General features: G+C 49.0%; 1 protein-coding gene across 1 annotated transcript; it reads left to right on the top strand.

Annotated features, from left to right (window-relative positions):
* The first annotated feature begins 5914 nt into the window (after positions 1–5914).
* On the top strand, positions 5915–8303 carry LOC132319560 (duodenase-1-like). The gene is made up of 5 exons (XM_059830592.1): positions 5915–5972; positions 6383–6536; positions 7025–7166; positions 7284–7544; positions 8124–8303. The coding sequence occupies exons 1-5, from the start codon at positions 5915–5917 to the stop codon at positions 8301–8303; spliced, it is 795 nt and encodes a 264-aa protein (XP_059686575.1).
* The last annotated feature ends 1108 nt before the right edge of the window (positions 8304–9411 follow it).

Here is a 9411-nt window from a genome sequence, read left to right as displayed (position 1 = left end):
CAGCAGCCTCAGCCAGTTCACCACAGGCTGATCAGAATGAGGGTCCGTCAGTGAGGCATACAGACATCTGTAAACATATATGCGTATGCACATACAATACAGATCTCCCAGTCACTGCCCTCGACACTCAGGGTGTGCAGTGCCTGCCCTTAAATCCCCAGTTTCCGGCACCCGGACATGTGAGCCCTGAGGTCCAGCACCACTACGACAGCTTGTACAGGCCTTCCTGGCTCACCCACAACAACCTACCACCCTCACACAAACACAAGTAACCCCCTGCCACACAGGCACACTGTGAATCTCCCCACAGGTGGGCTGAGGTACTCAGTCTATCCAGTAACTGACGTGGGACCCTTCCCCCCAGCTTTCCAGTTCCCTTGCACACACACCATCACCCACACGTAGGCACAGGGGTCCCCCAGTAACAGTAAGTCACTCAGCCTTAGACACTCAGTCGACCCACTAGCAGCCCTGGATCCCAGGTCTCCCAGCTGCCGGCATCTGTGTAGGCAAGCCCCTGAGGCCCCCAACCCCACTCCAGCTGCTGGGACACAGACCCACTCGCACACACAAACACATGCACAGACACGTATGTGTGATAGATCCCCCCGTAACCAGCCTTAGACACTCAGCCTGCGCAGCAGCTGGCCCTTGGATCCTCCCATCTCCCCTTGCCTCACGCACGCAGCCACACACACGCAAACGGGTCTCTCAGGTGATGTCCAGACCTCATGGTCTCTGCAGTGGTTGGCTTGGTCCTGCTGGTCCCTTCAGCAGCCAGCTCTTGAACCCTGGGGTATGTCTGGTACCGAGCCAAAATTTAGGCCACTTTCAATACCTGGTTTACAAGTCGCTTACCCTACTCAGGCAGGCTGGCTGGCCTCTCCGGTTCCTGGCACATCAGCCACATGAGGCCCAGTCCCCTGCTCTGGTTGCTGGCACTCAGTCAAGACTTCAATCTTTACCCAATCTTTAACCACTCTTTCACCTCCGAGCAGTCAGGTTTTCCTGTAGGGTTTCAAGGATTAAAGCACACTGTGCTGCAGCCAGGAGAGGTAAAAAGGTGCTGGCAAAGCGAACAGCTTCCTGTGAAAGACCCATGCCTGGGCTGGCAAGGTTAGGCTCTATCTGAAAGATAAGGCAGGTATTTCCAGTCTCAGTCTAAACTGGGTCTGGAGGACTTCTCAGGTTTTGCATTTTGTCACCAGGAAATGAAGTTATCAAACAACCCTTCTGTCTTCCTTGGAAGGAGCCGTAGATCGTAGGAAAGTGACACAAGTCCAAAAGTAAGGGAAAGGAGTTTTTTCCACCCTCTGCAGGTTGGTCCAGCCCTTCCATGTCTTTGGTATCCTTTCAACCTTGTTTTGGTTGTTGAGATTGCATCAGTGTATTCTTCCCCTTGTGCCCTGTAGGAATGATCGTGCTTCAGGCTTCACACTGAATTGGTGCCTCCTTGGTTTCACACCCAGGCAGGAAACACACAAACTTTAAAACCAACATAGAGCTTGATCTCTCACTTTGGATACAAACACCAATGGAGTGTGAAAAGCTGTGGACATCATTGTAAATGCTGAAATGAAGTGGCGGACATTCTTCCAGGAAAAGTAAGTATGTGTGAGGTAAGGATGGTGGCTGTCTGAACAAGCCTTGCAGTCTAGTGCTGGGGGAGGGAGGGGCGGAAGCAAGTCTCATGCAGCCGGTATATGTGGTCTGCCAGTTCCCACAGCGCTGCGACAGAAGCATGGTTCCTACTCTTCTCATGGGCTCCGTGCTAAAATAAGTTGTTCTCAAAATCACGAGGGAGATGGAGCTTCACGAGAAAACAAGGTGAGATAAGGCAAAGTGCACGGCCAGACAAGCACACCAATGAGCAGCCTGTTCATACGTGACCAGCCCCTTTCATCCCCCATCCCCGCTTTCCCACACGCGTTTTTCCTCAGGCCACCTCGATCCTTCCCTTTCCCCACCTTTGACCCTTGCTTTAAACATCCCATAGTATCTTTTGTACAAACCCAAAATGCGGCTTCTGGCATCCCGTAATAAGTGCCTTCAGCCTGCAGGCAGTTAAGTTCCTCAGCCTGCAAGGGGCCAAAATCAAAGACAAAGTCATGTGAGAGAATCTAGAGGTCAGAGCTGGCTTCTCAGCTTAGCCATCAGTTGTGCTGCACTTGAAAGACAGTGTCTCCTGCTTCTCGGACAAAGCCCAAAGCCAAGCACAAAGGCATAGTGGAAAAACCCTTCTCTCTCCTCCATGTATCGTCAGTCCTCTGAGCACCCACAAAGCATGGGTTCACGCTCAGTCTGTGCTTTACAGCAAATCAACCAGGTACTTCAAAGCTGAGATTTCACCATTGTACTGGTTTTGGCTGGCACAGTTACATTTCTTCATAGTAGCTTGTATGCAGCTATGTTTTGGATTTGTGACCAAAACAGTGTTGATAGCACAGGGATGTTTTTGTTACTGCTGAGCAGTGCTTACACAGAGTCAAGACCTTTTCTGTTTCTCACACCACCCCACCAGCGAGTAGGCTGGGGGTGCACAAGAAGTTGGGAGGGGACAGAGCTGGGACAGCTGACTACAACTGACCAAAGGGATATTCCACATCACATGATAACATGCTCACCATGCTCACCATGCTCAGCAATAAAACTGGGGGGGATGGGAGGTTGTCAGGGAGGCTGCTGCTCAGGGACTGCCTGAGCATTGCTTGGCTGGTGGTGAGCAATTGTTTTCATCTGCAGCACTTGTCTTTATTGGGTTTATTGGGTTTTATTTTCCTCTCTCTTTGTTTTTTTTCTCTCTTTTCCTAACAATTTTATTTTTATTATTATTTCTTTTTAATTATTGAACTGTCTTTATCTCAGCCCACGAGTTTCTTTCTCACTTTTACCCTTCCAATTCTGCCCTCATCCCATGGGGAGTGAGTGAGTAGCTGTGTGGTGCTTAGTTGCCAGCTGGGGTTCAACCACGACACCTGTAGTTCTTGGAGCAGTCGGCTCCAGAGATGCCTCCAGGTAGCTGGTGTGAATGGGACAGCTCAGGTTTGTGTCCCTCTGCTTTTCATAGTCCTCTCTGATTGTCTGAGTGAGTCTTGAGGCCTCAGTCACCTCCCGTATGTGTCCTGACACATCCCAAGAGAGGCAGTACACATTCTCAGTGCTCACCTTTAAAAACATTGCCCTGGTAAGCTGCAACACAGAGTGTCCACTCTGACCCTTCCGATATTTTGAACAGAAAAATACATGGGTGCACAGAACACTAATTCTATAATAACACCACCATGCAGGGCCCGGACATGCCCCAGCCCATGTGCTCAGTAGTGTGGTTGCACAGGGCCATTCAAGATGTCACAAGCCTTGCAAAGTATCTTCTGGCTTGGGAGGTTTGACTTTGTTGTCAGTGATATTAAAGGCCGTGTTTTCCTCATGGACCACCCTGGGGTTTTGCTTATGCTCCCTTATCTCACAGCTCTGTTTGTCGCTGTTAGGCTCCAACACCTTTGTGTTGTTACTTTCTCGCTGGTATTCCAGAAGGGGAACTTGGGGTTGTGATTTCAGGTGTCTCCCAGGAACTCTAGGATGCAAAGCCGTGCCAGAGGGGACATAAGGCAATTACTTTGTCTTCTATTCAGAAAAGCTCCTCATGGGCACAGAGAAGACACAGTGTCTTACCTTACAGTTGTTTGAATTACCAGCCAAGAGAGGAATTGCTGAGAACGTCAGCTCTTTCCTGGAAACACCAGAATACTGAAGAGGGGTGGGAGTTTGCTCAAGTGTTTATTATCATTTAGTTCTACAGCTTGGTGTTGTCTGAAATGTCTCCCCAGTTTGGGTCTGTGCTCCTCTGATAGCACCATCTCACACATCACAGGAAGCAAAGTGGTTTGCAGCTTTCTGCTTTATCTCTTGGTGGGATGGAAACTGGACGGTTAAAAAGCTTCCAGGAAGCAGATTAATGCAGATTAAATGTCATGCTGGCAGGCTGTAGAAGAATGGAAATGTGAAAGGTGAAATCTAGCAAACAGAGAAGCAGACATTTTCTAAGAAGTCCGGAAAAATCCTGGAGCACGTCCTCTCATAATGCATGTCAGTGCATATGAAGGAGAGGAAGGGAATCGGAACAACCAACATGCATTGACCAAGGGTAAACCAGACCTGACCAACGTGACTGAATTCTGTAATAAAGTGACTGGAATTATGGATGGGGGTGAGCAGTGTTTGCCATTTGCCTTGACTTTAGGAAGGTTTTTGACATTGTCTCCCAGCACATTCTTCTAAGTTAGGATGTTATGATCTGAGTGAGTGGACAACTGGATGGGTAAAACCAGGTTGGATGATCAGGCTCAGAGAGTGGTGGTGGTGTTAATAGGTCATACCCTACCTGGAGGCCTGTAACAAGAGGAGTACCATAGGGGTCTACACTGAGGAGAGGTTGAGGGAACTCAACTTGTTCAGACAGAAGGGGAGGGCTTGGGGGGACCTAGCAGCAGCTTTCCAACACCTGCAAGCAGCCATCAGGAAGATGGAACCAGGCTCTTCACAGCAGCAAATGGTGGGAGCACGTGAGATAAAGATAATGGGTAGACATTAATACGTAAATAACTAAGTAAAAGAGGTTCAGGCTATGTGTAAGAAAAAACTTTTTCACCGTGAGAACAGTGAAGCATTGGAATCAGTTGTCCAGCTGTCCAGTCTCCATCCTCAGCGTCAGCACCTTAAGTACATTCCCCATCCTGGAGGTTTGACTGTCTGGGTTCATGGCCAAATTAGAACCAGTGCAACTGAGGGCTGTGTCCCTTCCCTCTAGTAACACAGGAGCCAATGCTCCTAGGGAGGACTTCAGAGAGGCCTCAGCCTGGGCTGCTCCCCTTCTCATGCGAGCTGCTTTGAAGAGGAGACTCTGACTCTGCTCCTCACCTGAGCTCCAGCTCCAGCTGTGTCTCAGCCATGCCTGCGTCTGGTCGTGCAACCTGCTGATCTGGACCTGGGCCCATACACTGACTTCCCAGATTGACCTCAGACTTCCCTCGTTACTAGGGACTTGTCTGATCATCTAGAACCCCACCTTACCCTGAATATTACCCTGAACTTTCCTTGCTCTCCTCACTTGAATACTGTGGGACTGGGGCCTTTTTGGCAAAGCCACTGCTTCTGCCTTCCTTGTTATCTCTTTTGGTTACTCACTCCCTTTCACACAGGAAGCTGCCACTTCTTGTTGCTCCCAGACACATGGAGGTTTTCAAGACCTGATGAATAAAGCACAGAGCAATTTTGATCTCAGACCTCACCCTGCTCACCTGCATAAATCTATCGCGCAGTGTCATCAGTAAAATCTGATGGAAAACCAGTGTATCTTTCACTAGTGATAGGAACATTAGCGCTCAAGGTTGTGAGTCTCTGGTAGGTCCTGTGCCTTAGCTACTCTGACAGGTGATTTCTGATATCCAGAGGGCACCTCTGGTGGCAGTCAGTCCCTCTAATAAGAACCAGGACCTTTGCCTGGCCCTGTTCAGCTCTCACTGTTCCTATCAGGGGACAGGGAAAAAAAGAAAAAGAAAAAAAACCAAAACCAACCCATGTCTAGGATCCAGGGAGGCTCTTGTTCAGGGTCTCCAATGAGATATGCACTCCTCTCACTGCTGCCTGGGTACTGGGCACTCTGGGTACTCTGAACAAGCCCAGATCTCTCCAGCTTTTGGAGGACATGGTGTCAAAACCAAGAGATAGTGACATGAACCCCTCACCAAACCACAGTCTCCAGTGTGTAAGAACAAAAGCAGCAAATGACACAAGCTGAAAGCAGGCTGAGGTTTCCTGTTTCAGCTCCAAACTTCGTATATATAGATTGCCATTCTGTCGCTCTCTCCTGCCTGGCCATAGCAACTGTTTTGGCTCCTCAGGACAGTAACAGATGATGCTGCTTCTCCTTCTGCTTGCAAGTGCTTTTCTCCTTGTCCCATGGGCTGGGGCTGGTGAGTACGGAGAGATGGGATTTAGGCAAGGACATGCAAGGGCAGAAATGGGCATTGAGTAGGAACTCTGGTACCTGCCTTGCCTTTTCTCATATGTCTACTTTCTACTCTACTCATATCTCTCAGCTCAGACGGTGTCTGAAACCAGTGACGCTTTTACAGGTACTAGTGTAGTGCCCTTTGATAGCATTTCAGACATCCAGAGTCAGGTGTGGTCAGTCATCCCCAGGAAGTCTTGCCTGTTTTTCTCTCCATTGTGCAGAAGCAATGCTTTGGACAGCCCAAGGAAGAAGAGTTATTGGCATCATTGGCATATGACATCAGAGGATGACCCTCTCTCCTCAAGCAGCTCCAAATTTCATGGGAAATAGCCGCATATGTGATATTAACACTTGTCATCTCTCTTCCAGGAAGGATCATTGGCGGATGGGAAGCTAAGCCCCACTCCAGGCCCTACATGGCTTATTTATCAATTGGAAGTGAGTCACAAATATCTACATGTGGAGGGTTCCTACTTCGCCCAGATGCAGTGCTCTCAGCAGCTCACTGTGTGGCTGGAAAAACGTAAGGCCCTCTCTTTCTTGTATGTGGGATTTTTTCATGTCTCACACAGTCATGAAGAGCCACAAGTCCTGGTCTGGGGTGAAAGAGTATTCTGTGTCTCTTGAGGCACAGCAGGGCTCTCTGTGAGCTGAGCTGTCCCCTGTGAGTTGCAGGAATTGCCTGCCCGGGGCTGTGTGCCTGGGACAGGACTCCTCAGCAGAGGTCTCCTGGTCCATGGTTCCTGCCATGGGTCAGAATTACTGTTGGAGAAGAGAGGCTGGTGTCTCCCATTCCCTGCTTCCCTTTTGTCTTCAGAATGGGACACATCAGACCTCTGTCAGCATGGGGTAAGGGACCCTCAGTTGAATTGTGGAAGGAACCCAGGCTACAGAGGGCAACTTGCTGAGAACTAATCTCTGGGGAGGCATGTCCCACCACCACCTACCTCAAACCACCTGCCATGGGGGCTGTGGTCAGTGCAGGTGGAACATGTGGGTGTTTCCTGGCAGGAAAGTGAATATCACCGTGACCCTGGGAGCCCACAACATAAAAAAGAATGAGCCAAGCCAGCAGAAGTTCCACATTGGCCACTGGGTCGTCCACCCCAACTATTCAGGAAACACCTTTGAAAATGACATTGTGCTGCTGAAGGTATGGCCTTACACATCCCTGCTGCCCAAGGGATCTCCCCCTGCTCACTTCCCCAACCCCATGAACTTGTTCCCATTCCTTTGCCCGCTCTAACCCTTTCTTCTCTCTGCTTGGCAGCTGAAGCCAAGGGCCAAGCTGACTAAGGAAGTCAGTTATATCCCCTTGCCCAGTCACAACAAGCCTGTGAAACTAGGAACTACATGCCAAGTGGCTGGCTGGGGCTGGACATCGATAACACAGGATAAGACTAGTGTGCTGATGGAAGTGGACCTGAAGGTGCAGAGTGAGAAAGTGTGTGAGAAGTATTTCAAAAAGCGCTTTCTCCAGCAGTCTGTGATCTGCGCTGGTGATAAGAATGGCAAAAAATCAGCTTTCCATGTAAGTGTTGTTTTCGTCTCTGAGCTTGGGATGAGGTTGGGACTAGACAGTCAGGTTAGTTCTCAGGTGGGGGATGAAGGGTATTAAAATGAAGTAGATTCTTCAGGATGGTGTGCTGAGGCTTCTCTCAGGAGCTCTGAAGCTGACGTGCTCCCTGAACCAGGGTGCAGTTGCCCAACTGTCAGCATCGTGTGCCTTTTTACATACCTGGGGATATTCTACCCAGCCTAGCCACTGCTCCAGCAGGCTCCAGATCTCATGTAAATCCTTTGTCATATTCTCCTGACACAGTGGGATGGCTCAAATATTCCCACACGTCTAAAGTAGGACTCGATTCTTCTTTTCAGGGATGTGAAGCCAGTTTTTGAATCTCACACGGCCTCCAGGCCTGAATTGCTTCACGGGTCTGCTTAGAGGAGTAGTGAGGCAGCTACCAGCCCTGCAGAGCTGGGTCTGGAGGGAGATGGTCGAAAGAGGAGGTTCTTCACATGGAGGGAGGCAAGGGGGCCAGTTTCTTCCTTAGGGCAGGGGGAGGTGCGATTTGACATGTCTGACCCTCCCACTCCTTTTACCTCACAGGGTGATTCTGGTGGCCCATTAGTCTGCAATGGGAAGGCTCACGGCATTGTTTCTTATGGACTCAAATATCACATTTTCCCTGAAGTATTTACCAGAGTCTCCTATTTTGAATCCTGGATACGTGAAGAGCTGAGGAAGTTTGAGCTCCAAGACCTCCCTGACTCTCCCTCCTCTGACTAAAATACTCAGTGCCCCATTTCCACAATGCATCAAACTTCTGCTGATGCTCAGAGGCTTCCAGGGGCAGCTGAAATGGAGTCAGAGATGCCCTCATGGCATATACACAGGCTTCTGCACTTCGTGGCAAGGTAAAAACGCAGGTCCCAAGCACGCACAGTTTCACATTATTCCCTTCCTCCCACTGCTACCCAACAGCGCTACCTCCTGCTCTGCTTTCTGGCCACCAATAAAGACGTCTTCAAACTTGCTTGCGTGTGCAGCCTTCTTGGGAACAGGATTAAAAGCCTGAGCATGAGAATGAGGAGGCTTAATGCAATGTGGTAGTGACAGGTAGTGAGCTGATACCAGGAGCATATTGTGCTCTTTAATGTACAGGATGCCAAACAAAATAAAGCTGTTCTGTGTTAGTTCCCTGAGCTGCTGTTAATGACAGGAAGTATGATCAGTAAATCCAAGGGACAAAAGTCCACTGAAAGTTACTGAACAGAAAGGAGAGAGGAATTACTTTTGCCAGTTCTAGACAAGTGGTCTAAATTGCCTTTAGTACCATGGGGGAGACACAGACATTTCTGACACCCTCTTGGCAATTCTGTGGCATGAATCCCTACATGCTAAGCAGACTGTCTTTCAGATGAAAAAGGCCTTGAACATGCTTTACTTCTCTTTATTACTCAAGAAGTGTATTGGGACAATAATGTTTCCTGGGAATTTAGGGCCTTTTTAGATGTCCCAAGCTATTCCATTTTGTCTCCAGCTGCTGCTCCAGAAGGTGTATGGCACATCCTATGTTGTATCACCCAAACCATGACAATGATTCCGATACCCTAAAACACTTGTATTTAAGCCATTTTTGAAACTCAGAAGGGTGATTCCATTGAGATGTTCCTACTGCAGAGGAGCTGAATCTTGTGGAGCCCCTAAGCTGTATCTACTATCCCTGTTCTTGTTGTAGTCCAGAGCATCTAAAGCAGCACAAGATGCCGGTAAAAGAGAGTTCTTCACTAGGAAGTCAGAACGTCTTTCCTGTCCCCTAGGTGCTTCCTCACCAAATTTAAGGAAAAGACACCAGGCCTCTCAACTATGAAGGTGTCAGACACAAGTATGGTTA

This window comes from Gavia stellata, chromosome 28 (assembly GCF_030936135.1).
Source record: "Gavia stellata isolate bGavSte3 chromosome 28, bGavSte3.hap2, whole genome shotgun sequence".
In the NCBI taxonomy this organism is placed as follows: domain Eukaryota; kingdom Metazoa; phylum Chordata; class Aves; order Gaviiformes; family Gaviidae; genus Gavia; species Gavia stellata.
Note: the sequence above shows the minus strand (reverse complement) of the source record. Positions and strands in the feature narration are given on the sequence as shown.

What these genes read in the sequence shown, in the direction of transcription:
- LOC132319560 (XM_059830592.1), top strand. Translation starts at nt 5,915, where the DNA reads ATGCTGCTTCTCCTTCTGCTTGCAAGTGCTTTTCTCCTTGTCCCATGG. An exon ending in ATGACATTGTGCTGCTGAAG is followed by an intron (nt 7,167 to 7,283) that starts GTATGGCCTTAC and finishes TCTGCTTGGCAG; the next exon opens with CTGAAGCCAAGGGCCAAGCT. An exon ending in GCAAAAAATCAGCTTTCCAT is followed by an intron (nt 7,545 to 8,123) that starts GTAAGTGTTGTT and finishes TTTACCTCACAG; the next exon opens with GGTGATTCTGGTGGCCCATT.